Source organism: Arabidopsis lyrata (assembly GCF_000004255.2).
Source record: "Arabidopsis lyrata subsp. lyrata unplaced genomic scaffold ARALYscaffold_5, whole genome shotgun sequence".
In the NCBI taxonomy this organism is placed as follows: domain Eukaryota; kingdom Viridiplantae; phylum Streptophyta; class Magnoliopsida; order Brassicales; family Brassicaceae; genus Arabidopsis; species Arabidopsis lyrata.
Window position 1 is genome coordinate 17,719,353 of NW_003302551.1, and position 27,950 is coordinate 17,747,302.

The window sequence follows — 27,950 nt, forward strand, 5'->3', positions numbered from 1 at the left end:
CTCTGCACGGGCACAAGTGTCCACATCTATCCGTAGCTTCATGGAAGAGTCGCTCATGCATAAAGGATGGAGTTTCATATGTATATGTTTTGCACTTTCAGAAAAAAATTTAAAGTAAAGAGATGTTTTGTAAAGGCTTTGGGGTTGTACGACAAGAGTATGAAGATCTGGAGAGTTGTTGAGCAGGTTTGGCATCCTCACCCTATATCCGCATGACACTCAATATCAAATATCGAGCTCCCTCAGGTTTTCAAATTCTGGTATTTGCATACAGTGGAATGTAGGCAGGAGTCCCATGTAAACCATTCAATATCTTGCATTACCAACTCCTCAAGCCTTTGGATAACCTGAGAGAAGGTTGACAAATCCGGCATTGGCAACATCTTTTTGTCGTTTTAAAATTTTTAAAAATTTTTATAGGTGTCAATTAACCTATGGTAATACACTATCTCTATTACTGCTTAAAAATTACATAAATTTAGGGGTATCAAAAAGTAATATTTATCAATTTTTTCTCTAAATCTAATTAAAACCATACTAAAATCAATTAGATTTTTAGTTTTAGGTGAGTCAAATGACACCTCTTAGATGTTTTTATCGCTCATGCATACAAATTATATTTATGACGGGAAAAAAAAATCAATGTTTAAAATCTGTACAATTCTCATTTCAAAATTGCTTGGAGGTAGTTATTAAACCTCATATCTCAACTCATGAATCCTGATTTCAAGATCTTTTACAACATGTACCAATGCATACAATATCCACACATTGACATAAGTCAATAGAGACGACGATAGCAAATTTGTAGAATCTTGTAACGAAATGGCTTCAAAGCTTGAATCCATAGAGAAATGGTGGGTTTGTTGTTCGAAAATATTTGGTATATAAACGTTTGATGTTCCATTAATGATGAAAATCATTGGTAACCAAATATCTTCTTAGTGAACATTTCATTAAGGTAAATCAGACAGTTGAGATTTTTGAATACTTTGACGGATTTCGAACATATGGATGGATCGAACGGCTGGGGATGTATAAACACTTTTACTAAATGACATGGACAAAAAAGGAATACAAATAACGTAAATCTAATACGGTATAATACCCCACAAGCATAGAATTTTTGGAAATTGCATTCGATATTAAACAACCCTTCGAAATTAATAATTATAAACAAATTTTTTGTCTATTCAAAAATATTTAAAACGAATCAAACCAAAAAATAATTTGAATCAATACTCACGATCTCCAAATCTCGACAGGTTCTTTACGATTTAATATTTTTTACCAACTACTAAGTAATTCATATCTTATTTTATTTTTTATTAAAATAAAAAAATTAAGGAAAAAAAGATACAACCCTTAGAAACAAGCAAGGTCATCGAACCCATTCTGAGAATATGTGTATTGGTGAGTTCACTCACCAGAGTCTTATTCTTAAAACAAAAAGTGATAAAATAATAAATTATGTTATTTTATTATAAAAGTCTCTCATAATAGTTAAGAGACTCTCATCGCACATGCTCATTAACTAGTTTGATCTCAAGCTATTTAGCGGAAACCACTACCCAAAACCCCATTTAGAATTGAAATTAAAGCAGCCTGATTCTTATGCATGGGGTACAATGTGAATGTTCTAAATATAAACCACGTACCACTTCATTGACATGAGATTCTCGTAATAATTAATCCTCGATTTGCATAATTTATGGGGCATTAGAGCGCCTCTGAAAGAAGTATCTTATAGAGTATCTAACAATAAAAAGTAATTAAATTTTTTATTATTTCTAGAAAAAGGGTGATAGTTCATTCTCAAAGTAGAGATTCTGAGAACCTCTACAAAGTACAAACCCTCAAATGTGTCACTTAATAAGTAGTTCAACTTTTTTAAAATAAATTAAATAAACCACTGTTTAAAATAGTGATTAGATAGTTTGTATGTTATTATATTATATATTTTTTATACATCATTAAAAAACTACTATTTATCTATTCAACTCCATTATATATAAGTTTAAATTCCCATATAATTATTATTATTTAATTAAGTTTTAATTAAATATTATCAAATTAGTAATGTTTTAGACTTTTAGTTAATAAAACAATATTAAATATTAGAAAAAGCTGAGTTCTGGAATTAGAATTATTTCAAATTATTAATGAGAGATTCTCTAATTTAAAATTAGTATTTTCTTAATGAAACTACACTTAAAATATTAATATTATATTATTTAGAAATTTAATGAATATCTGCTCTTATTTATCCCAATTAATAAAGTTAAATAATATAAATATATTGTTTCCTCCCTGCCAATCCCTGATATTTCGTCGACGACGATGGGTCCCGACAACTTTACTGATAAAGATATTGTTTTCAGAAAACTCAGAGCAAAATCTGAGAACAAGGTTCGACTTCTCTATCGATTTTTGTCAGTGTTTCTTGATCGTCATGGACTAGTTTCGTTTCGTCGATTGGAATCATACTTTTTAATGTCGATTTTCGTTATTTACGTATCTTTGAGTTTAATTTAGGTCTGCTTCGATTGTAGTGCGAAGAACCCGACATGGGCATCAGTTACGTACGGGATATTTCTCTGCATGGATTGTTCAGCTACGCATCAGAGTCTCGGTGTTCATATCAGCTTCGTCAGGTATAACATTTTAATTTCTATACATGACCACAAAACTTAACAATACGAATTATGTTCTAAGATCAGCATTTTGTTTCAGAATTTTCTTGAAATTAGATTGGTTCAAATTTGTGTAATTCTCTGTTTTGTTTCTAGATCAACGAATTTAGACTCATGGAGCTCTGAGCAGCTCAGGGCAATGATGTTTGGTGGCAACAACCGCGCTCAGTTGTTTTTCAAGGAACACGGATGGACCGATTGTGGCAAAACCGAGGCTAAGTACACTTCAAGGGCTGCTGATTTGTATAAGCAGATTCTTGCTAAAGAAGTTGCTCAAGACACTAATTCTGCTCCATCGTCCTCATCTCTCGTTGTTACTTCTCAGCTACCTGAAGCATCTAATGCTTCTGATGTCAAGGAAGAGTTACCTTCTAATGAAACTTCTTCTGTCAAACATGAAGCTACCGGTGTGACTTCTTGGTCCAAAACTTCTAATGCTGTTATTCACAGTACGTTTAAGAAACATATTGGTGCGAAAAAAAAGGGCAAAGTTGGTGGTCTTGGTGCTCGGAAATTGACTACCAAGGTAAGTCTCGGGTGCTTTTTTTTGGATCATTATCTTGTTCAGATTGAAAGATCCGATTTTCCTTTTTTTGGGGTGGTAAAATGCAGCCAAATGAAAGTCTCTATGAGCAGACACCGGAAGAATCTGCACCATCTTTAACTAATAACAGCGGAACCAAATCATCATTTGCTTCTCGGTTTGAGGACATTGACGACGACTCACATTCTGGAGGAGAAAGTGGTGGTGGTACACTAGTGCTTAGCCACGTTGCTGAACCACCAAAGTCATCATCAAGCTCCAGCTCCACTTCTTCCAACAAATATGCTGATCGTGAATCTGATGAGGAGGTCTCGGTAAGTTTTATCATGTCAAACACTTGTTGCAATGTCTCTATGATGTCGGGTTTGATATGATATGTTGTTGACAGGAGAAGAAAGGTTTATGGTCGTCGGTAGTGAACATAGCGGTACAAATGAAGAAGGCGCTCACTACAAGACGTCCTCCAATAGATATTTATTTTATCCGTAGCGAAGTGACAGAGGTAATGGAGAAATTGCATGCCTCCGATGCTGAAACCATCCCTCGTGCCACCCGTATAGAAATGGTCAACCAATTGAATTGCTACGTAAGTTTTACCACATGTGAATCTTGAGCCTTTTTTTTTTTTTTTACTTCAACATAATTGTTCCCAAAAACATAAGTTTCGGTTGGTTGTTTCTAACAGGTCATAATGTCATATTGGCGTCTTTGCGATGATTATGAATACGGACCCATAATTGAGAGTTGCCGAAAGGATGTGCTGCTCTTATTGAATGAGATATATCCGCCGATAATAGATACGCCGGAAAATTAGTTCCATCAACAAGTCGGTCTAATTAACAAAGGACTAGAAATTGGTATGCTTTTTATTTGGTCCTATGTGTATGTAAGTTTGTGTGGGTACTAAACACACTGTGTAGTGTGTATTAATAACATGGGCCGAACCTTAGAGCCAACTAGCCCAACATGCGTGTTTATACTTTGACTCCTTATTAAGGACCACAACTTATGAGTTTGGCTGATATAAGAAACGTTATTTCAAAGTATTTGAATGATTTTTTATTTTTTTTGTTATGGATCTCGGTCTCTTGTTCATTCGGATGAAGAAAAAACGATATTACAAAGAAACTTCTCCACTAGCAAAAACAATAACATTTCCTTTGGGCACTCCACTGTCTTGTCCCTGCGCTTCGATCTTGCGCACTACTTCCATGCCAGACAATACCTTCCCAAACACAACGTGATGTCCGTCCAACCTTTCCCCAAACAGAAAGATTTCATAATTACATTGTCGAAAAACAGAATCGAAACTAAGACTGAAGATAAGCAAATAAACCATGACGAATGCTTACCAACTCGTGGTGACTGTTGTGATGAAGAACTGTGAACCATTGGAATCTGGTCCCGAGTTTGCCATTGATAAAAATCCTGAAATTCATTCGAAGAATCAACCCATAAGTCTTTCGTTGAGTATGTATTGAGTTTATTGGCCATAAAAGGTAGCTTTAGCACCTACCTGGCCCAGTGTGTTTGAGTTTAAAGTTCTCATCTGCAAATTTATCACCATATATCGACTCTCCACCTCGCCCGTCACCTCGTGTAAAATCTCCACCCTGAATCATGAAGCCAGGAATGATCCTATGGAAGCTGCTTCCTTTGAAATAAAGAGGTTTCCCCATGTTTCCAACTCCTTTCTCTCCTGCACCGGGAGGATAAACATCAAACCAAAAGAGTCTCTTGGCTCAAAACTCAGAAGAAGGAATGAGTGAAAAACTAAAGGCCAGAAGTTTTAAAGGGGAAACAAAGGTTACTTGGCTACCCGTGCAAAGTGCTCGAAAGTTCTCTGCGAAAGAAACCGAGGATTCAGTAAGGAAGAAACAAACTCAGGGACAAGTAGACACGAGAATGTGAAGGTTAGGTCGATCAAAATTTAAAAATTTACCTGCAGTTTTAGGAACTATCTTCCCAAAAAGGCCGATGAGAATGCGTCCTGTACATGACAAAATGCACATTGTTACTATAAACTCTATTAGCATGAGCTGCAGAAGATTTACGAGACTTCAAGCCAACAGTAGTTACATCACCATGGAAAAAGGAAAGAGCACTACTAATCTTTTCATTGACACAACACATCCACTTATGTGATTAAGTAACCAAAACCAATTCCAGAATTTGAAACATCTCCACTCGACTATTTACACCACTAACAACAAATTTCAAACTCCAAAGTAAAATAGAAAAAAAGGAGGAAACTTTATACCTGCTGGTGAACCATTGATTTGAATGTCAAAGTAAACTTTGTGTGTTACTCCTTCTAAATCCTCTCCCACCTCAAAATTTCCAAAAAAAAACCAAATTAGAAAAAATCTGATCACACCATTATAAACCAGACAATGCAATGAGTTCTCTGCTCACCTGATTGAGCTTAGCATCAAGAATCTTCTCATTGACACTAGGATCCGCAACATCAGTCAATTTAATCTAAGAAGCCAAAAGTGAACATTGAAGCCACAAACGTAAGTCATGTAGCAGACCCAGATCGAGAAACTAGCAAACAAAGTATCAAAATTAACCTGAATGAGAGCAAGTGTGACGAAGAGGACGATAATCCATAAGAGAGTCAGAGAGACCAATCTAGTCGCCGTAATCGCCATTACTCCGTAATCCTTTGAATTTCTCCGAATCAAATTATGCTTCTTATGGATTATGTTCGACCAAAAGAGTTCTTCGTCGAAATGAGTCAATGAATCTGCAGAAACTATCAAAGACAGAGTAGCAGAACTATTTACAAATGTACCCTCATATTATCAAAATCTTTCAATATAAACCTTATATAATATATTTTCCAAGTTAGACCCATAATTAGACTACTTAATAAATTTCCAATGAATCATTATATTTTAGTGTAATCACATCACTGCTTCAAAAGAACTTAATAATCTTTATAAAAAAAAAAAAACAGAGAAGAACATAGAACCAGAGACATTATAGCAAGAGGAAGAGATTTTAGTTATTGAGAGCAAGATCCAAGTAGTGAGCAACACCAGCATCTGTGAAAACTTTCTTGGCAGCAGATTTGGTCAAGCACTCTTGTACATGAAACCTATGAAAACTCGGTTTCTCAACACTTCCTTGCCAAACCAACCAACACTTGTTTCCACCATTCTCTTCTTCTTCTTCATCTTCTTCCTCGTCTTCCTTCTTCTTTGCCTTTTCCCAGTTTATACGCTTCAGCATCAGCTTCTCGTATCTCTTTATTGCTTTGCTCTTACCCTCAACCACAACAACACTCATATTATCCATCATCACACAAAACCCTGTTAATTTGTTCTGTTTTGCATTCCTCTCCACTTTGAATCTTGTTTTGGGATGCGATAGCTTCTTGTCGATCTTGTACACCGACACAATCGTCTCAACTGTCGTTGGATCATCAAAGACCTTCCTTTCTTTCTTCTCACGTTTCTCTTTAGGAGTTCGCTTCCTCGCTACGTTCCTTTCCATATGAGCTTGTTCACGCTCAGCAGCTGCTGTGCGGATCTCTTTTTCAAGCTTGGTTGGGTTTTGGGTTGCTTCAGACGCAAGAACCTTCATTAGGTTGCCCATTTTCACCTTTGATCTTTGTGGTTCAAGAAACCCTTGTCTAATCATCTCCTATTTCTTCTTTTCTTTTGCGGCACGCCTCAGGGTTTGCAGTTTTTTCTGTTCCTTCTTTGTCATTTTAAGAGGTTGGGGAGGTGGAGACGCTGCCTCTGAAGGTGGCTCTATGGAAGATGGATGCTCAATGTGACAATTTACTATTTTCATATTCAGATGGTTCTCAGTAATGGTGTCATTGATGAGGATATTTTCATCCAACAACAACTTGTTATCGGTGAGGATCTCTGCATCCCACCACTCAAAAAAAACTGGGATTGGCTCTTCTATTGTGACACGGTCAGACAACTCTATCAAATCTGGAACTGGATTTGTATCATCATCCTTAGCCTTTTTCAGATGCGCTCGCTTCACCTTGAAATTCTTACGTTTAGGTCTCAGAATCTTGTTTTTATCTATACCGATCCTTGGATCAAAATAAGGGTATTCTTGTGGATCTAGTACTTCAAGTTCATGAGGTTTAAGAATATTCTGAGAAGCATCTCTCTTGTGTTTGTTGTTGTTAACCATCAATGTACTAAGATTGATCGGTTTAGTGATACTAATCATATTCCCATGTTCATCTATTTCTCTTCCAAGTGCATCCACTCGCAGAACAAAACCCTTGGTCTGTTTATGAGCCAACTCCGATGGAATAGAACAACTATATGGCCTATTCTCAAACCTAGCCACATCTTCAAACCTAGATTTCATGTTAGCTGCCCTAGCCGCCCCATTCTCTTCCTCTCTATCTTTCCTCTTACTTCCTTCGTGAGACCTCTCATGATGATGCTTAGTCCTATCTCTCTCATCACGATCGTCCCGGATGCTCCTGGAGTACATCTCCTTCTTCTTATCCATGACGAGACAAATTTAGGGAAAATATGAAACGAACTTGAACAAAAAACAAACACAAAGGTGTTTTATTTATTTCTACACATCAAATTAATGATTGATTGATCCTAAATCCACCAAGAATAGGAAACTTTATGCCGTTTTCCTTTTTCTTAAACGACACACCACGTTTTTTAGTCGAAACTTATCGACAGAAAAAAGATATTCCCCAAATTTGAGACTTTATGTAAACGTATGCCTTCAAACTATTCAATATTTTCAATTTGAGCCTTATAGATATATAGTTGCAAGTTAGACCCAAAAATCGACGAGAATTAGGCCCATCTTTTTATAATCGAATACCAAGGGGCAAGGGCCAACGACGTGAACAAGACTACTTACAGTGATTTTTCACGAATTATTATTTTCTATACAAGATTCAGTATATATTATTATTTTTATTTTTATGACATTTCTTCAAAATATAAGCTATATCATTTTTTTTTAATATCTTTTTCACCTTAAATTATAGGCTTCGAATAAATCCTACTTATATCTACTTAACATAAAGAAAGAAAAGAATCTAATTATTAATTGAAAAGTCTTAAAAAGAAGTAAAAAACAGTTAATGACAGAAAATCTGCCGACAAAGAATTAAAGAAAAAATCCACGTGGACTAATGTATCATAACACGTAATGCCAATTCATTTCTCTACATCCCAAGTTTTATGGAAAGTCACTATTCCAATCAAACCGCCAACGAGAAAATAAAATAAAAATTCAGATTTAGAGATCACATTTCTTCTTCTTCTTCTTCAATCATCAAATCACACATTGTTCGTAATTTTCAAATGTCGAAGCAAACATACAAAGTCTGTTTCTGTTTCCGTCGGAGGTATCGACACACTGTGTCCGTTGCTCCGCCTGAGATCAAGACACTTTTCGACAAATATTCCGACAAAGGTCTCATGACAACCGATCTCCTCCTCAGATTCCTAATCGATGTTCAGAAACAAGACAAAGCCACGAAAGAAGAAGCTCAAGAAATCGTCAATGCTTCATCTTCTCTTCTTCATCGTAATGGTCTCCATCTTGATGCTTTCTTCAAATACCTTTTCGCTGTTACCAACTCTCCTCTTTCTTCTCAGGAGGTGATTCTTCCCAAATCAAAATTCGATTTTTAGATTGAGATTGAAGAGAGATTGATTCTTGAATATATTTTTGGCAGGTGCATCAAGATATGGATGCTCCATTATCACATTATTTCATATTTACAGGACATAATTCGTATTTAACTGGTAATCAACTGAGTAGTGATTGCAGTGAATTGCCTATCATTGAAGCATTGAAAAAAGGTGTTAGAGTTATTGAGTTAGATATTTGGCCAAACTCTGATGAAGATGGTATCGATGTTCTTCATGGAAGGTATTTATTAGTAATGTCTCTGTTTTCTTAAAGTTTCGATTTTTTTTGTGTTCTTATCAGAGTTTATGATTAATACAGGACTCTTACATCACCTGTGGAGCTGATCAAATGTCTAAGAGCTATTAGAGAACATGCTTTTGATGTATCTGATTATCCAGTTGTTGTTACTCTTGAAGATCATCTTACTCCAAAACTCCAAGCTAAAGTTGCTGAGGTGTGTAGAATTTCTGTGAGAACATTTCTTGCTTTAGTAATTGATCATTTTAGTGATGATATAGATGTTGTGTTCTAGATGGTTACAGATATATTTGGAGAAATGTTGTTTACTCCTCCTTCAGGGGAATGTTTGAAGGAGTTTCCATCGCCCGCGTTTTTGAAAAATCGTATTATGATCTCAACTAAACCTCCTAAAGAGTATAAGGCAGCAACAGATGATGATTTGGTGAAAAAATGTAGGAATTTGGGTGATGAAGAAGTTTGGGGAAGAGAAGTTCCAAGCTTTATTCGAAGGGACAGAAGTGTTGACAAGGTTTGTGTAAAAACACATCATCTTCATTTAGTCTCATTGGTTTTCATGTGTTTTGAGTTGTTTTTTTCTTTTCTTCCTTGTAGAATGATTCAAATGGAGATGATGACGATGACGATGATGATGATGATGATGATGATGATGATGGTGATGATAAAATTAAGAAGAATGCACCACCGGAATATAAGCATTTGATTGCAATCGAAGCCGGGAAACCGAAAGGCGGAATAACTGAATGTTTGAAGGTGGATCCTGATAAAGTAAGACGGCTTAGCTTAAGTGAAGAACAACTTGAAAAGGCCTCAGAAAAGTATGCCAAACAGATTGTGAGGTATTCCCTTAAGATCCTCTTTGTATTCATCAAAAATAAGATCAGTGCAATAGAGATTCAAACTATGTTTTCACAAGAATATATATTCAGTTTCCAAGTGTCATAAGAAACTCTTATGATCATGGGGTAAATGATGCAGGTTTACTCAGAGGAACTTGCTTCGGGTTTACCCGAAAGGAACTAGAATTACTTCATCAAACTATAACCCTCTGATTGCTTGGAGCCATGGAGCTCAAATGGTGGCTTTCAATATGCAGGTTTCCTTTCAATTTCCACAGCTACATATAGTTGCAACATAAATTGAATTCAATGGAGGGACTTGGAAGATATGAACTTTTCCTTGTGCAGGGACTTGGAAGATCATTGTGGGTAATGCAAGGAATGTTTAGAGGCAATGGAGGATGTGGCTACATCAAGAAACCTGATCTTTTGCTAAAATCCGATGCTGTATTTGACCCAGAAGCTACATTACCTGTAAAAACAACACTAAGGGTCAGTTATCTATTCTCTGTTTTTGTCATTTGAATCCTGCTAAAACTCATGAACTTTCAATGTTTTGATTACTTTATACATCTTTTAGGTAACTATATACATGGGAGAAGGATGGTACTACGATTTCCCGCACACACACTTTGATCGATATTCTCCACCTGATTTCTATACAAGGGTATTAAAATGTTGCAACCTTGGAGGTTTTAGTAGTTTTGAGGCAGAAATTGATGCAACGTTTCAAACTTTTCTCAGGTCGGGATCGCTGGAGTTCCCGCGGATACAATAATGAAGAAGACGAAAACATTAGAGGATAATTGGATACCAGCTTGGGACGAGGTTTTTGAGTTCCCATTAACAGTTCCAGAGCTTGCTCTTCTACGTATTGAGGTACATGAGTATGACATGTCGGAGAAAGATGATTTTGGAGGCCAAACTTGCTTGCCGGTTTGGGAGCTGAGGCAAGGAATACGTGCCGTCCCTCTGCGTAACCAGGATGGTGTGAAGTGTAGATCCGTGAAGCTTCTTTTGCGGTTGGAGTTTGTGTGACAGTTAAGTATTACAAGAAATGCTCCTTTTTTTTTTGGTTGAAGCACTTTTAAACCGGTTCCAGTACATACAAGTAAACCGAGTTTGTGATTTCGGTTCATGGGTTTGGTTTATTGTGAGAATGTGCTTTATTGGTTAAATGGTTTTGTAATGTTGAGTGTGTGGAGAAAACAACTTATAACAATTTTATATATGCTATTATGTTATGTCAACAAGAATTATTCTCAAATCTCAAGCAACGTATTAAAAAGTACATGTACATATATAGACGTCAATGATCTACAGTATATAATAAACTCAATGAATCAAACATCAAATAAATAGTTAAAAATTTGATGTTCTAGGCTAGGCTAAGAGCTTTGACCATTGTTCTTTCTTTTTATTTTGGTTTTAGGTTTGTATTTATTTTCTAAGACTAATGGATTGTTTATATAGTAAGCTTTTATATTCTAGTTTGATTAATAGATTTAACTAAACTTCTAGATTTAAATTTGCTACTTACTCCTCTTGCTTCTAGCCTTGTTGATTTCTTTGACCTATATTTGTTTCTTTCTATTTCTTCGTTAGAAATTAGAAGAGATACTGTAAAAAAGAAAAAAGACTTGGAACAGATCTTACATATTTCATACATAAGTAGCTAAACTAAATCATTGTTAATTTGGAATTACTATTTTGGTTACGATTAGACTTTTAATAGTTTTTGGTTGAAATACTTTTAATTTACCGGTCACAAAATTATCCTAAATCACGATTTATAATCATGAATCACTATTTGACTTTTGAAATTTTTTGGTTCAAACACTTTTAATTTACCAATCACTAAAACCAATTAGATGTTAGGTTTAGTTGAGTCAAATGACACCTTTTTGATCCACCCATACATACAAATCATGGAAAGAAAAAATTCAATGTGTAAAATATGTACCATTTCAAAAATGCTTGGAGGTAGTTGATAAAATTCATTTCTCAACTCATGAATCCCTATTTCAAGATCTTCTACAACATTTTCTAATGCATACAACATCCACACATTGGCATAAGTCGAAAGAGACAAGACGGTAGCAAATTTGTAGAATCTTATCATGAAATGACTTTAGAGCTTGAATCTAGATATAAATGGTGAGTTTTATTGTTCAAATCTATTTGGTTAATTAATTTCTCCTCTTTCACTTTAAAACTCCAACACTCTTTTCTCTTTTACTTGTTAATATTATGCGCATTCTGATTTCCGTTTGCTTATTATATCAGATACTAGTTGTGCAAAGGTTAATATGATATTCAAAGATGTTTACATGTGAGGAATAAAACATCGTTCTGATCCAACAAATTTGATGGTAGCTTCCAAAGACATCTCATAAGACGTTGACTTCGTCCAGCTCTAGTCAACTTGAGCAGGAAAGAGAATATATATTCTCTTATCCCACCCTTAAACCCCATCAGGAAGGTTACTTTGTACTGCTAGTTGTGCCTGGCTTTGGACCAACCTATCAATTGGAGAAAGTCCTATAGACAACCAAAGCGGAAGCTTAGTTGATACTCCTTCTCCGGCTAAGCAGAAGTTTTGCTCTTTCTTTTTGTATTTGCCCAAACGATATTATAATATTTCATTTTGAATTAATTAATTAGCATACGCATAAGGCTAAGCTAATTATTTACATAAGTCACTGATATTTTCATATGGACATACCTTCTATATATACATGCCATTAAATTCAGTTTGCCTAGAAATAACACCTTTAGTTAATTGTTTTAATTTTTTAATAGGTTTAGTTGAGTCAAATGACACCTTTTTTATCCCCCCATACATACAAATCATATTTATGACAAAAAAATGAGAAAGAAAAAAATCAATATACAAAATAAGTACAATTTTTATTTCAAAAATGCTTGGAGGTAGTTGATAAAATTCATTTCTCAACTCATGAATCCCTATTTCAAGATCTTCTACAACATTTTCTAATGAATACAACATCCACATATTGGCATAATCCAAAAGAAAGAAGACTATAACAAATTTGTAGATTCTTGTCATAAAATGACTTTAGAGCTTGAATCTAGATATAAATGGTGAGTTTGTTGTTTGAATCTATTTGGTAAAGTGAACTGTAAATGTTCCATTAATGATGAATTCATTGGTAATCTTCTTAGTGATGTGATTGTCACTACTATTAGACTCTAATGAATGATTTTTCGATATTTTTAGATATTTTTGTATATTTTGTAAATGATGTTTTGAATGAATATATAAATTGACAAAAAAAAAACGTCATTTATTTGTTGGCCGTCCTCACCGCACCGCCATGGTTGTCCCACCACCGTGTTGCCGCCAAAAATAAAAGTATTCATGTATATCTTCTTCTTTTCACTTCATATTCATATTATCTTCTACATAATTTAATGCTCGATCATGGAAGAAATTTTTAGTAATTTATATGTATTATTTAATCGTTCCATACTCTAATGGCCTATCCTATATCATACATAATTCAGTTTTGAACTTATAAGCACATCCCAAATTAAATGAATGGATGTTGAAATTAGCTGTCACGACAAAAATATCATTACCAATCCAACAAAATAGTCATACTGGTTTTATTTCATTATTGTGACCAATATATTCATTTAAGTGCTATGCTGATATTCCGTTACTACTAGTATTAATCTAATTACATCAGCATAGTCACTAAACTTTCCGTCGTTCATTGCATCTGGATCTTCTACAATCTGTGAATGCGTTTTAATTTGAACTCTATGATGAGCCTAAGATTAAGAATCAAATGTTTCTCTAATATATACCACAAATGATAACATTAAAAACGGCATTTTCTAATCAAACATTATATGAATATTTTATTTTATTGTTTAGGGTGAAAACAACTGTTGTGGTTAGTGATATAAAGGTTCACAAGTTTCAAAATTCTTATGGGATTTCATTTCTTGGTGTTCATATGGGATTTCAGGAAGTACGGAATTGCTGGAAGGCTTTTCGAACCTGGTTGTTACTTTTTTGTGAAAATGTAATTTAGTATATGCTACATTACTTTTTTAAAAAAAAATGTTGGTACTAAGATATATAAATCTGGAAAAATACATCCATATATGCATTTCGCCATATTTTCAGTTTAAATTAATCAAAGTAAAACTATAACATGAATTAAAATATAAAGAGAAGGAAATAACGATTTGGAAAATTCAAAAGTGAAAAGACAGAAAGTATTGACCGGTAATACAGGATTTGGAATCTTCAAAGTCAATAGACTCGTATTTGTTTGTTGGCAATGATGACATGTCAACATATGAGGATGCACAAGTGTAAAAAATGGACCCCACCTTTTATAGACAAGTATAGGAAATTACATCATCTTTTCTTTTTCTCATGACGAAGATACACATGCTCTCAACTTTAAAGCTTTGGCTTGGAAATTTCCATTTTCCAAGATATCATCAAACAAAATTAATCCACATGGACGACGGCAGTTTGACTAGATTGTACGTACATCTATACTTCATTCGAACCACAAAAAAAGTAGAGAATATAATACATAAATCCACGCCGAAGGTATTATTATCCATAAATAAATTAAAGAATACGTTTTGACCAAAAGAACGACACCATAAATTCTCATCTTCCTTCATACAAAACAATAAACCAAAAATTCCAACTTTAATCATTCGCTCTCCGCTGTCCAAATTATACATTTCCCAACCAAAGGTTTAACCTTTAAGGTTAGACCACCCATATTGAATATTTGAATTCTCCTACGCAGCTACGCTAATACTATTTACAAACGAAACAAAAAAAACCATCCAAAAGAAAGCCGAAATTTTTAAGAGAAAAAATGAAATCCTCAAAAAAAAAATTCCTATGTAAAAATAAAAAGAGAAGAGACTCAATTTTTTTGAATATAATCTCTCAATCAGAGACAATAGAACAAATGCCACTAGAGATACTCCCATGACTATCCCCACACAAATCCAATGCTCTCTCCAAATTCCCTACTATATCCGTCATCGTCGGCCTATTTCTCCCTTCCGCATTCACACAATGCATCGCCGTATAAGCCACCAGCTCCACCGCATCTCCTTCCCCTAGCTCCGGCGATCCCACTCTCGGATCCAAAATTGTACCCAACTCATCAGCGGATATCGCCGGCACCGAGTAATCCACCAAATGCACCGGAACACTCCCTTCCTCCTCCTCCACATCACCATTGTTCTTAAATATAGCTCTTTTTCCTGTCAGCAATTCTAACAACACCACTCCGAGCCCATAGACATCGCTCTTATCAGTTAAAACATTGAGACTGTAATACTCTGGATCGATATATCCAACCGTTCCCGCAGCTTTCATTGGACGTTGATAAGGATTATGATCTTTCCCTAACTCTGGACCCATTAACGATAACCCGAAATCTGAAACTCTAGCGACCCAATTCGAGTCTAGTAAGATGTTAGATGACTTAATATCTCTATGAATAATCGGTGGCACCGCATAATTGTGTAGATACTCGATTCCTCTAGCTGCATCTAACGCGATTTTGATCCGCATTTTCCAAGAATTGATCAAACTGCTGTGTTTTTCGACATTGTTCTTGTCGTGTAGATGATCGTAGAGCGCACCATTCTTCATGTAATCGTAAACAAGAAGTTTCTCTTCTCTTTCTTCGCAGTAACCAACTAGTCTCACCAAATGCTTATGATGAAGCCTCGATAGAAACGCGATTTCCGAATCAAACGCGGTTTCTTTCTCTTGAAACTTCTTCATCTTAGCGTTTACTTCCCCACGTTTGATCGCTACTTCTCTCCCGTCGTTGAGTTTGCCTCTGTAAACAACACCAAAGCTCCCCGAGCCGATTTTGTTCTCTAGAGAAAAGTTTCCGGTAGCCGAAGCGAGCTCGGAGAACGAAAACTCTTCCGCTTTATCGGCGTGTTTCATCGACGATGTTCCACTCCTCTGTCTCCTCATTGATAGCATTCTCGATCCTTGACGTCTTATGGTTAACGACCGGCTATTCGAGCTGTTAGACCGGCTATTAGAGCCGCCGCGAGTTATCGTTGGTTGAACAGAGTTATGAACTTTCTTCTTTCCCAAGCAAACTCCAGTCCATAAACAGTAAACCCCACTACAAATCCCTGCAAACGCTCCAACTGATCCAACGATCGCAAACGCTAATAATCCTCTGGTTAAAGCTTTCGACGGAGGAGATGAAGCTGACGGTGATGGCGGTGGTGGAAGTGGTAATTGACTCGGAGGACTCGCCGGAAATTGAATCAGGCATGATTTACAGATCGAACCAGAACCAGAACAGAGCTTATCAGATTGTGGATAAATACCACAAGAGCAAACAGATGATGATTCAACGCAAGGACCTGGTAAAACTTCTGGAAAAGGGAGGAAGATTCTGGAGAAATTTGAAGGATTCCAACACATGATAGAGAGATTACTTGAAATTAACCCGCAAATTAGACCCGGACCCGAAGAAATCGATTCGAATGAGATCGAATCCGTGACATTGTTGAATCTCTCTGCTCCTCCGCCCCAACAAACCACCGAACTGTTCGAGATTCGCATCGCGCAAGTGAAATTTGATCCGAGAGATAGAGATGAGTAATGGTTAGGTTGATCTGAAGGAACATTGAGCTGCCCAGAATCGTTGTTTCCGATGCAAACCAAATTCCCAGTAGTGTTTAATCCACAAGCATGTGATTCACCTGCAGATATGGTAACCATCGTCGTGTTTCCGAATCCGGTTTGGATCTGATTCGATTTAACCGGATCGGTTCCCCAGCAAAGGATTTGGTTATTTCGAATCGAAACGCCGCAGGAGAAACCAACGCCGGATGAAATTGACTGGAATCTCTCGTTCGGAGGGTTTGATTGATCGGAACCTCTCCAGCATTTTAAAGAATTCGTGCCGTTAACGGTGGCGCAGATTTGTTTATCGCCGACGGAGAGATTCTCGAGTAAAACGGTGTCGCTTTGGTAGATTCGTTTACGGTTAGGAGAGTAGCTTCCGATGTTATCCCAGCAGAGAAGGCTGTAACCACCGGAGCGTATACCGCAGAGGAAATTATTTCCGGCGGCGATTGAGGAGAATGAGACGCCGGGGTTTAGAGTAACGTTGGTACTACGGCGGGTGTCGTAACAGAGGATACGCTGTGTGGATTGGCCGGAGATTAATGCGCAGACGGTGTCGGAGCCGTAGACGACGGCGTGAGTTGAGCCTGAACCTAAGGAGGTGACGGGAGACAAAAGGAAGAAGAATATAACGGCGACGGTGACGGTGACGGAAAACGTCACGGTTGAGTTGGTAGACCTCTTCATCTACAGAGGTTGAATTTGACTGGCGTCTTCGTCGTCGATTCTAAGTCGGATTGGTTCATTTTCAGAACTCAACAAGACTCTGTTAGAACGAGAGAGAAGAAGACGAAGAAGAAAGAAGAAGAAAGAAGAAGAAGAAGAAGACGTTTGTGAGATTTATTAGAGACAAAACAGTAATTACAAATTAGTGAGAATTGCTTAAAGAAATGCGTTTTAAGTTATGTTAGAATCACGTTTTTTGTCTTTCTTTTTAATTTTTTATTAATTACAACATTAATGTATATATTAGATATTGCAAAACATAGTAACTACTAGATTTTTAAAAGGAAATTCAGTATCATAACTCTATGTATATATAACAAGAGTGTTTATTGGTAATTAATTAAGATATATTTTTACTAAACAAATTATCTTTACTACTACCTTTTAAAGATTCTCAAAGAAAATTTGAATTGAATTATTTGGGCCGTTTCAATATTTAAATACACAACTACTACGTTGTATATGTGCTGATTTATATTAGTCATGCAACAACCGCTCATATGATAAGAAAGTAGTGTGAATAATATAAAGAAAATTAAATTGTCATATGTAAACAGTAAAGTGTGTATATTTTTCTTATAATTCAAACTATAAGGTCTATGTTTCCAAAATGGTTTTTTTTTTTAATGTTCTGTGAAGTTAAAAAACTGTGAATTTCTGTTTGTTGAACTTTCCAATTTCTGTGTTTGACTAAACTATGCATATCTAGAGTACTAGAATTCAATATTTTTCTAAATCTTTTTTCACCTAGACCTTCCTCATTCAACAACTACCCTTAATTTGGATACAATGCAAAGTAGAATAAGCAATCTCTACCCATCTATGGGTCAATTTGGAATCAATTATATATATTTTTTGTTTTGTCAAAAAGATTAATGAAATCTTATAAAAGTTAGATAGATCATTAATGAAAAATTCTATAACCATAAAACCAAAAGTACCTTTTCACACAAGAAAACAATATGTTGTCCATAAAAACTTGCGCTACAGATATTTTGAAAGATAAAACTTTTATAGTTTGATCCAAGAAAAACTATTATAGATCTTAATTTAATATATAAAAAGTTGATTTTATTAGTAAAATTTGTTGTAGAATTAAACACAAATACAAAATCCAAAAAAAAAAAAGTTAAGGCGCCGGACGAAATAAAAGTTTCCATAATCAAACATCGGAGAAAAACTTAAATTTTCTGCAAACTAAATCCTATAAAAGGGAAGCGATAGACACTAATTTTATAAAGTATAAATTTCAAAACAAAATCAAAGAAGACAACACCTTAAACTAAGAACAAAAACAACCATGCTTAAACCTAAGAAATACATAAGTACCAAGAAGCACAACAACCTAACTTTATAAAATATTTACCACGATGAAAACCAATATCTGGAAAGTAAAAACAGAAGAATCTTTTGGAGAAATTGAGGAAAGAATGATTCGTGGATTCTAACGCGCATGTACTTTCTTAGGGCTTTGTAATAAAGTAAATTGATTGACGAAAAGTACGATACAAAAACTGAGAGAGGAAATGCTAAACTGAAAACGACAGTAAATTGTAAAGCAAAACATATTCAATGGCTGCCTATATTTGACCAAAGAATAACCTCTACGGAATTCTTTCATCAATAGCGTGATTTCGTTGATTTGTAGTATTATACCAACAATTAGCTATGGTTTCGGAAAAAAAAAAAAAAAAGCTATGGTTCGGTTCTATATTGTAATTAACTGGTTCAAAATAATTAGTAACATTCTCTCAGTATTATTCAAAAATCAATTATGGATTTTGCCACATTTTTAGTGGCATTTACAGATTTTGCCTCTTAGAGTAAAATATTTTAAATTTGCCACTTTCTTATATCTTAAAATACAATTTAATATATTATATCTGGGTTTATTTGGTTCTATTTTTTTAGGATATAATATTTGTTATTAAGTATGTATTTTATAATGAAAAAAGAAACAAATTAATTAAAATTTTCTCAAATGTTTATTTTTTTAGTGACAAAAAGTAGTAAATCTAAAATATTTTAGAAAAGTGGCAAATCCAAAAAAATTGAGTACAAAGTGGCAAAATAGACAATAATCCCATTATTCAAATTATATGAAAGAATTTGAGGTCAAAGTTGAGACCAGACTTAGAGACTGAGACCTTCTCCATCTTATGCACATATTAGATAGTTTTGAGTTTTGACTTGTATCCCCTCACCTCTATATATATATATATATATATATACATGAATATCATATGTCTCTTTTCTTTTGATGATTATATATATATATATATATAATTTGTATAATTAAATTCAATTTCCGACATCTATATTGTGTCTACATACATGTACTTAATTATCATATATAAAGATAAATTATCTGTTGAAAACCATGGGTAAATTATCTACGACTACACACATATTTGCATGAACTTCACGTCCTCAAGTATCTTGGTTTGTTGTTGTTGTTGTTGTGTTTGTTTAATGTAAAACTGATGTTTTATGTGATTTAACAGCAACATGATACTATTAAACAAAAGTTTTGTTCAAAAAACAAAACAAAAAAACAAAAGTTAAAAGAAATGGTGTTACAACAATCATTTGGTAAAGTTTTTTATTTATCCATTTGCGAAAATTCAAGTGGATTGTTTGCTCGGTCAACTATTATAAAATCAGTGTTCTAATGATGTAAATCTAACAATCGGGGGACTAATTGGACTAAGTCTAAACATATGTAATGCGTCAATAAGTTTTTTTTTGGGGTCGAAAATAAAGTTTCTTAAAAACAAACAAAAAAAGTATATTTTTTGTTTTATTCTCAGACTGCATATCAATGGAAAGAAGACTTCATGGTCCAACTTTTAGACCACTACTATAACAGTAAAAAAACGTTTAGTATTTTCTAATTATATCAATCGAAAATCTCGAACCAAAAACTAATCAATCTTTAAATTTCTGGTAATCAACCTAAATTGATATGATAGTAGGACAATGGATTTTGTTCCCCAAAAAAAAAAAAAGTGGGACAATGTATATATCATGTTCTCCAACTCTATAGTGAAATTTCCAACTACTAAACCACCATAATTTTGTTATTTATTAGTACCTTTTACTCAATGTTTGATTTATATGATCTATGGTAAATTTGTAATTAAGTCTTTCATATATAATTTTCTAATAGAATACTTTTTTTTGCCAAAAACCGGAAGTTATGAATCAATTAATCAAAATGTTCTATTTGTTTATTTTTTGGGGGTCATCAAACAAAATGTTTTATTTATTTTTACTTTGAAAAACTGGAAAACCAATAATAATTTTATTTTTTTTTTGTATATTTAAGATGCCTTCAACCACCCATAATGATTCATAGAGGCTGCACTTTTCATAAACTTTTCTTGTTTAAATATAATTAGAGTGCTGGTATTTGTTGCAATAGTTCAATTCTTAAAAAAGTAACATATGCGACAAATAATGTCAAACCGTACAACGATATATTAGTTAGAGAACTAAATTGTCAAACCGTTTATATTGTTTTTCATGACAATAATCACGTAACACAAACACGTCCCTCTTACTAGAGCAAATTTATCTAATTAATTTCGTTCTGTTCAACCATCAAAATTCAAACAGTGATCGTTCTGCATTATTATTTTTCTAATAACTAAAATGCATGCAAGACTAGTTCTAAAATATTGAATATGCGTACGAAATCAATTCGACACTAAACTAAAACTCACATCAGTGAGTCAGTGCCGGCCCGGAGGACAGGCCACCCAAGCCACCGCTTGGGGCACCACTTTTTTTTTTTTTTAAGGTTTTTTTTTTTTTTTGGAATAAGGGCCCAATTTTAGAAAAAAAAAAAAAGAATTAAGCCCATAAAATGAAAATATTTGGTAGAAATTAAAGCCTTTTCGAAAAAAATAAATAAAATAGGGCCCAAACAATTAAATTTAAATGTAATAATATTCAAAATATCATTATTTTTGTATAATTTACTAAAAATAGGTCAAAAAAAAATTTTTAGCCCTAAAACTTATAAATATATTGGGCCTCATTTTATTTTTCGTGTAGGGCTTCACAAATGCTCGGACCGGCAATGACAGTGACCTACTAATAAACTCAAATAAATATATATCAATGAAAGTAATGTATGTATCCCTATTCTCTCAATGCAATTTAAGAATTTCCATCACGCGTCGTATTTCTTGATATTGGTTTCCAGCTGAAATTGAAAGAATATAGTATAAAACAAATAAAGTAATTAATGAGACCAACAAAAAAAAAAAGTAAACTTCATGGGAGTAGATAGACTTAATTTAGATGTGCAAAAAGAGAAGCCTTAGAAGTCATGAGCACAGCTCACAACAATCCACTTATTAACAACAAACATGAGAAGGGCCGACCATAAAATTAAAGATTAGTTGCAAAAAAATACATTTAATTATAAGAAATAGGAACATGACAGGTCTTGTAATGTAACTCACGAACTCTTTTGACCTGTAAAACTTTAAAAACTGATAAAAGGGTGGTATCGTTTAGGGAAGGAGATTGTAATAATGTCTGCTAGCTAAGATTACGAACATTGCCAATCTTTCCCAAACACTTTTTGCTGGATCCTGACATAAACTTTTAACACAATTCAGAATTTCAATCTAAGGCAGATACTTTCTTGCTGCTGGATCCTGTTAAGAAACTCAAAAAGCATGAAGTTTTTTCAGCATTTATCTGTCATATTCTATAGTATGTACCACTTGTCTTAGATTCCGGATGTAATATCATTGACATTTCATGTTCTAAAAGTCAGGAATGTAAATTTGTCTCATATCATGACATGCATATATATATAGTAAACTTCCGCTAATTTTTGTACCAGTTACCAGACCCAGTTTCTACTTCGGATTAATCCATGTCGGTATATCCAAATCGAAACAACCAGAAAAGGAAAAGAATGCTTGATCATTAACAAAATTACAGAGAAAGCTACAGAATCACTTGAAATCAAGAATGTGTAAAAGAGTTTTATCTTTTAAAAGGAATCTACCATAGATTATAAACAATACGGATGGTAGTTTATGTGCCTTCCTTCTCCTGTGGCTTCCATTGCTGAAACTACTGATGTACCAATAAAGTCCTTTGGCCTTTTCTTTTGTGTGGACCAGAGACTTCAGATATTTTGGTTTTAGCCATTACTTTCCGCTTAACCGGTTAAGGCTTCCAGCACGAAGGTGGTATGCCTTGCTTCTCAAACCATTCAGGCATGCGGAACCGATCATAAAGTGTTGGTCGTACGTCGTCTTCCTCGGACAGTTGCTTCAGAAGCGGTAGAATAACGTCCAAGAGCTTCAAGTTTGATAATCCGATTAGATTCCAAGAGTTAATAATAATCTAAAGGGTTAAAAAATGTATGAGAAAGAGTAAATAACTAATAGAGACCTGAGTATCATTTGGCTGCCCCGCGGAAAATGCAATACATGGAATTCCATTTGATGGTTGCAATAAAAAGCTGAAAGGATTGTTGTCAACAATTACTGTCCTACACATATTCTTTGATGTGCTTAACAGATCCTTGACGTGATCTCGGTATTGCCTGTTTGGTAATTGCACACAATGTATAAAAATCTCATTAACCTTACCAAAAACTAGTTTCTTACAAGATAAAACAGAGCAGCCCCATTATGGATAACTTACGTGCTGACTGTTGAAGGTCGATAAAGTCGGTTGCTGAGCACTTTCCTGGTATCTATCCTATCCACAAGCGGTCTCGCATATCCTGCAGGCATAAAGCATGAATTTTCAACAGTAAGGATTATGTAATTGACCATTAATTTGAGAAACAGAACATAATAACACTGAGAAGTAAATCAAGAGACCTTCAAGACCAGCTGTAAACAGAACAAGATCTGCAAACTCGCTGAGTTGCTCTAAAAACTCGTGCAATCCAGGACGCTCAAACACCGTGACATAATTGATCTTAGGTTTCCCATCACATTCCTTAATAAACAAGAGTGAATTGTGTCATAATACGGAAGATCAACAAAAAGTGAATTAACTTGAGAAGAAATTGTTATGAAAGAAACCTTGTCTGTTGATAAGCACTCCAGCTCAAACCACTTTAATCCGGCTTCAATAGCTTGATTGCGTAAAGCAGCAGGTAAACTCGACGTCTCATATGCACAAACTAACGTCTCATCCAAATCTAAAACTACCTGCAAACACATCTTCAATTTTCAGACTACTCTTATAACTACCAATAGCTACTAGAATTTTCTAATTGACTCCAGACAAAAAAGACAATAAATCTGCAGGATGCTGCTGACACTTAGTAAGGTCAGTGAGATTCAACTTAGTTTGCTAACCTAACTAAGCAATCAAAGGCTCCTTAATCCAATAAAAGTAGGCTTTCAACGTGAGTGGTGCTATAAGAATACAGCCAAAAAAATGTTTCACAAGTCAAATATACGTAAAGATATCAATGAGCTAGAAGACGAGTAACAGAATCAGGAAGATACACGATACTCAAAATGATATAAATCAAAGAATACTCTGTTACTTTCAGTGACACCTACCATCGCTTATCATGCATGACTATATGAAAGTCACAATGAGAAAAAGCAATAAAGTCATCAACAAAAGTAGCTCCATCAACATATGCTACGTTATGCATCAATTTGTGAGCTTACCTACAGACTTGAGTATCACATGAAAACTCGAATTCAAGTCTACTTTGAACACTTCTTTTGGTTCAAAATTATATGCTTGAGCAGTAGAATTCTACCACAGGATTGTAATCTCTGTGCAGACTCGTTTATGCAGACGCTAAAAGCAAACAAATTTCAATCTATTAATGAACAATGAAGTAAACAAGATTGATATGTATCACTCTCACATAGTGAGCTCATCCAAATTTCGAGTCTTGTTCCTCCCTAATTAGACTTCACAGAGATTCTAAATTCCATAGAGCAAAATATCTTCGACCCACCAACAAAAAAAAGTCAAAATAAAACAAATTCCAAAGGACTTGACTAATTCAAGACATACTTTGAGTCTGTGAAAGCGGCTGCGTTCGCAATCGCTGGAATCCGAAGTCGTCGTGGATGCGATATCGACGGTGGTGGGAGATTCAGAAGCCCTATCAAGCAACTCAATAGCAGGCAAAGGTTTGAAACCATCAGCGGAGGCTTTAGCAGAAGAAGAGAGAAGAGGATGATAACCAACGGCACGAAGGATCTGAAGGAAGATCTGATAGAAAAAAGCGAGCCAGTTCACCAAAGTCTTCCATACTTGAAACGAACGAGGAGAGTAAACAACATCGGCCTGAGTCAACTCGGCCATGAGAGAGTCGGAGAAGCAGAAGGAAACCAGGAGAATCTGAAAAAGAGAGAGACTTGAAGAAGAAAATAAAGCAATCAAAAGGATTTTTGGGTTCCTTCTTCTTCAAAATGAATAATTTTTAATTAGAGAGAGAGAGAGAGAGAGAGAGAGAGAGAGGTGTGTGAAGAAAGAAGCTATGGCGATGGTTCGATCAAGTCTCTCTTTTTGAGAATGACATTTGATCCCCACGCGCTCCACTTGTTGCGTTTTGGCTTTTTATTTTCTTTGTTATTTGATTTTATGTTATTATAATAAGATTTAAGGAAAGATATTATTATTTTTGGGTAAAGAAAAAGGAGATTAATGATGTTCAAAGGCTGCCAACTAGATGATGCCAAAAAGAATTAGGAAAATGTGGGGTAAATACGATTTGTTTGTATGATTTATTTATTTATTATTTTTTTTAACATCTTTGGATCGACAAAGCCCGATCTATAGTCAATTCCTACTACGCGGGATAACGCGACTTAGTGGAGTCAAACTCCGGTGGAGAAAGCAGAGTCAAATAGACTTAACCACTTGACTAAAGACATATCTCCGTTTGTATGATTTATTTATGAGGTTAAAAATTAAGAAAATGAGTTAATTACGGCATATGGATTTTTTTTATGGCATTTGGGCCACAAGTCATATATCTTATTGTTTTTTAGATTTGCCACTTATGGACTACTTAAAATTATATTTTTATCCTAGCAAAACCAAAGAAGACAAAAAAATCTGCATTTTTCCTTCTTTTTTTTTATTACATCCCACCTCCACCACGGTTAAAAAAATCTGCATTTCTCTTTTTCATAAAAAGCCATTGATTACAGTGATAATACATACAAGTTTCTCAATTTTTAATTTCAGATCTTGCAATCCATAAAAAGGTTCCGATTCTCGTTTCTCATTCTTGATCTTCAACAGAAATTATCTAATTTACACTGAATTTTGTCTTCCCGAATCAGAATTCTCTGATTAAATTACTTTCTGTATTATGAGACAGCATATTTACGCTTTAACTCTACTAATTTATCCATGTTCTATCTGTTGGCCCTGCTTTTTCCTTTCCATTTGGGTTTAGTATGTTGTTGGATCTAGGGTTTAGTTTTAATAAATTTGGATTCATACGTAAAAAAAAAATTGGGTTCATACGATCAATCAAACAATTTAGTGTAGGGCAAAAACGTCATTTTACATTGCTGAATAATGGCAAATCTAAAAACCCATCAACTAAATGGCAAAAATAAAAAATGGTTGCCCAAAAGGGAATAATCCCGAAAGAAAAGTCATGTAATTATTTGAGGGACGAAATAGGCCAAATCTGGCGGACAACGTTTAAATCATAGCAGAAGTGACCTAATTATTCAATTCAAAAAAAAAGGAGTGACCTAATTATATCAAAGTCGTTGACATCTTTGTTAGCCAACCATTTTTTTTAAGTTTTTTTTTTTTTTTTTTTTTGGTGTGTACCCTCCTCCTTAAGTTTTTTTGGTGTGTACCCTCCTCCTTAAGTTTCATTGTAAATGTTTCTGATATCGACAACGAAACATATCAAACGGAATCAATAATAATTTAGTTTTTTTAATCAGAAAATCATGACTAATAAAGTAAATATTGAATAATACTCTAAGCTTGGTTCATCATTTTATTATATGACCATTTTATTAGCTGCTCAAAGTTTCAAATGTCACTCAAACCCACTTATATATTTTTATTTGGAAAAAAATATAAAATATATTCGTTATACAGGAATGGGACGTGAAACACACGCGTCAAAAACATGAGTGTGGGAGTTAAAAAATGGAAAATAGAGCCAATAGGAAAATACAGATTCTTTACTCATTCGTTTATTTGCATTTTTCCTTTTCGTTTCTTTCTTTATGGATACATCTTCCTTAACCGGACTTTATCACGGTCTGGTTTGATTTAGACTCGGTTCAACTCCCAATTTGATTATATTAATCAGCCTATCTCTAAATCATTTTGCATTAATCTTCTCGACGATTTCAATTAGTGAAAGCTTAGACCCATTCAAACCATCCACGTAGCACATTCTGTTTATATAAAAAAATCGTGTTTGCATAATTAATTGATATGAACCACTCGTTGATAGGAGAAGTCGAGACACACGTCCACACACACACGAGCACATGCTAGCAACTTTAAATGGCCAGGTCGCTCTCTCTCATCCCAAATCGACAATCATCAAGTCATATAGAAGACGACATGTTTGTCTTATCTCTAAGGTTATTTCATATTATACCAATTAACGATTTCGGATAAATGTAACATAATAATTCATGCCACAACTCACCTTTAGATTTGTCTCACATTAATTTTCAAGTGTTAGATATATTTGCGTAGTCGGCTACAAGCCTACAACATTTCACAATCATGGATAGAGGCAAATATATTTCAACAAACTAATGTATCTACCTCTCAATACAATTAACGATTTCGTCATGTGTCACTTTTTGATATTGGTTTCCCGGGAGAATTTAAGTAATAATGTAATAAACTCTCAAATAAATATCAAAATTTGGTAGGGATGCAAATTAGTCTCATTTCATGATAGAGATTTTTCGTTTATCTTCCTACTAGAGCCCAGTTTCTACGTCGATTTAATCCGTAACCTACCCCAAAAGAATAAAAAAAAATGCTTCACCATTAAAAATTTACAGAATCACTTAAAAAAATTTACAGAATCACCATTAATCTTTAGAAATGGGTTCCATGGCTTCGTTATGATTTGTACAACACTTTCTGGCCTCATAAATATTAATGGGCTTTTCGGCTCTACAAGGCTCATGAATCTTTATTTGCTTGATGGGTCAAAATTTCCATTAAACATAAAGCTCGATATGGTATCAGAGGAAGAAACGATTCCCTTGCTGAAACCGAATGTGTGGCACAAATCAAGGTGATTCAAACAAGAAGACTAATTTACCCATATACAATAGTATGGCTTAGACCATCTTTATTGGGAGGTGCTTAACTTGGTTCTTAACTCAATTAAAGTTGCAATTGATGATTTTGCTAAAGAAAGACTCTTAGATAAGCACCAAAAATTGGGTTAAGAACCAAAAATTGGGCTAAGAACCAAAACTAAGCTTCTCCCAATAATGTTGCTCTTATGGCCCAATACTTCGCCATAATCTTAGCTTTGGTAAAAGTTTTATTCGAATTGTACTTAATTTGTCTTCTTAATTAGCTATTCGTCT

General features: G+C 34.5%; 5 protein-coding genes and 1 pseudogene across 6 annotated transcripts; 2 read left to right on the forward strand and 4 right to left on the reverse strand.

The window, feature by feature from the left end:
* The first annotated feature begins 2,340 nt into the window (after window positions 1–2,340).
* LOC9314119 (probable ADP-ribosylation factor GTPase-activating protein AGD8) lies at window positions 2,341–4,199 on the forward strand. Of its 2 annotated transcripts, none has more exons than XM_002876296.2 (6): window positions 2,341–2,409; window positions 2,536–2,654; window positions 2,790–3,219; window positions 3,306–3,551; window positions 3,626–3,823; window positions 3,923–4,199. In XM_002876296.2, the coding sequence occupies exons 1-6, from the start codon at window positions 2,341–2,343 to the stop codon at window positions 4,049–4,051; spliced, it is 1,191 nt and encodes a 396-aa protein (XP_002876342.2). In that variant the 3' UTR covers window positions 4,052–4,199. The 2 variants fall into 2 exon arrangements, with proteins under 2 accessions (XP_002876342.2, XP_020881456.1); XM_021025797.1 differs by having other exon boundaries at window positions 3,900–4,011.
* A 71-nt stretch (window positions 4,200–4,270) lies between these two features.
* Window positions 4,271–5,977, reverse strand: LOC9312411 (peptidyl-prolyl cis-trans isomerase CYP21-2). The gene is made up of 8 exons (XM_002878005.2): window positions 5,811–5,977; window positions 5,653–5,718; window positions 5,498–5,567; window positions 5,180–5,227; window positions 5,057–5,080; window positions 4,754–4,936; window positions 4,590–4,665; window positions 4,271–4,493 (listed from the first exon to the last, which is right to left on the reverse strand). Exons 1-8 carry the CDS (start codon window positions 5,889–5,891, stop codon window positions 4,355–4,357), a joined length of 687 nt encoding a protein of 228 aa, XP_002878051.1. The 5' UTR covers window positions 5,892–5,977; the 3' UTR covers window positions 4,271–4,354.
* A 130-nt stretch (window positions 5,978–6,107) lies between these two features.
* Window positions 6,108–8,175, reverse strand: LOC9314120 (annotated as a pseudogene).
* Window positions 8,176–8,403: 228 nt separating this feature from the next.
* On the forward strand, window positions 8,404–11,236 carry LOC9314121 (phosphoinositide phospholipase C 7). The gene is made up of 9 exons (XM_002876297.2): window positions 8,404–8,855; window positions 8,933–9,129; window positions 9,208–9,343; window positions 9,422–9,658; window positions 9,742–9,986; window positions 10,126–10,243; window positions 10,335–10,478; window positions 10,567–10,653; window positions 10,731–11,236. The coding sequence occupies exons 1-9, from the start codon at window positions 8,556–8,558 to the stop codon at window positions 11,022–11,024; spliced, it is 1,758 nt and encodes a 585-aa protein (XP_002876343.1). The 5' UTR covers window positions 8,404–8,555; the 3' UTR covers window positions 11,025–11,236.
* A 3,396-nt stretch (window positions 11,237–14,632) lies between these two features.
* On the reverse strand, window positions 14,633–17,704 carry LOC9312412 (putative serine/threonine-protein kinase-like protein CCR3). The gene has a single exon (XM_002878007.2). It carries the CDS (start codon window positions 17,347–17,349, stop codon window positions 14,938–14,940), a length of 2,412 nt encoding a protein of 803 aa, XP_002878053.1. The 5' UTR covers window positions 17,350–17,704; the 3' UTR covers window positions 14,633–14,937.
* Window positions 17,705–22,311: 4,607 nt separating this feature from the next.
* LOC9314122 (carboxy-terminal domain RNA polymerase II polypeptide A small phosphatase 1) lies at window positions 22,312–24,912 on the reverse strand. Its single transcript, XM_002878008.2, has 7 exons — window positions 24,845–24,912; window positions 24,415–24,808; window positions 23,454–23,582; window positions 23,247–23,367; window positions 23,065–23,146; window positions 22,810–22,963; window positions 22,312–22,716 (listed from the first exon to the last, which is right to left on the reverse strand). Exons 2-7 carry the CDS (start codon window positions 24,706–24,708, stop codon window positions 22,582–22,584), a joined length of 915 nt encoding a protein of 304 aa, XP_002878054.1. The 5' UTR covers window positions 24,709–24,808; window positions 24,845–24,912; the 3' UTR covers window positions 22,312–22,581.
* Between the last annotated feature and the right edge of the window lie 3,038 nt (window positions 24,913–27,950).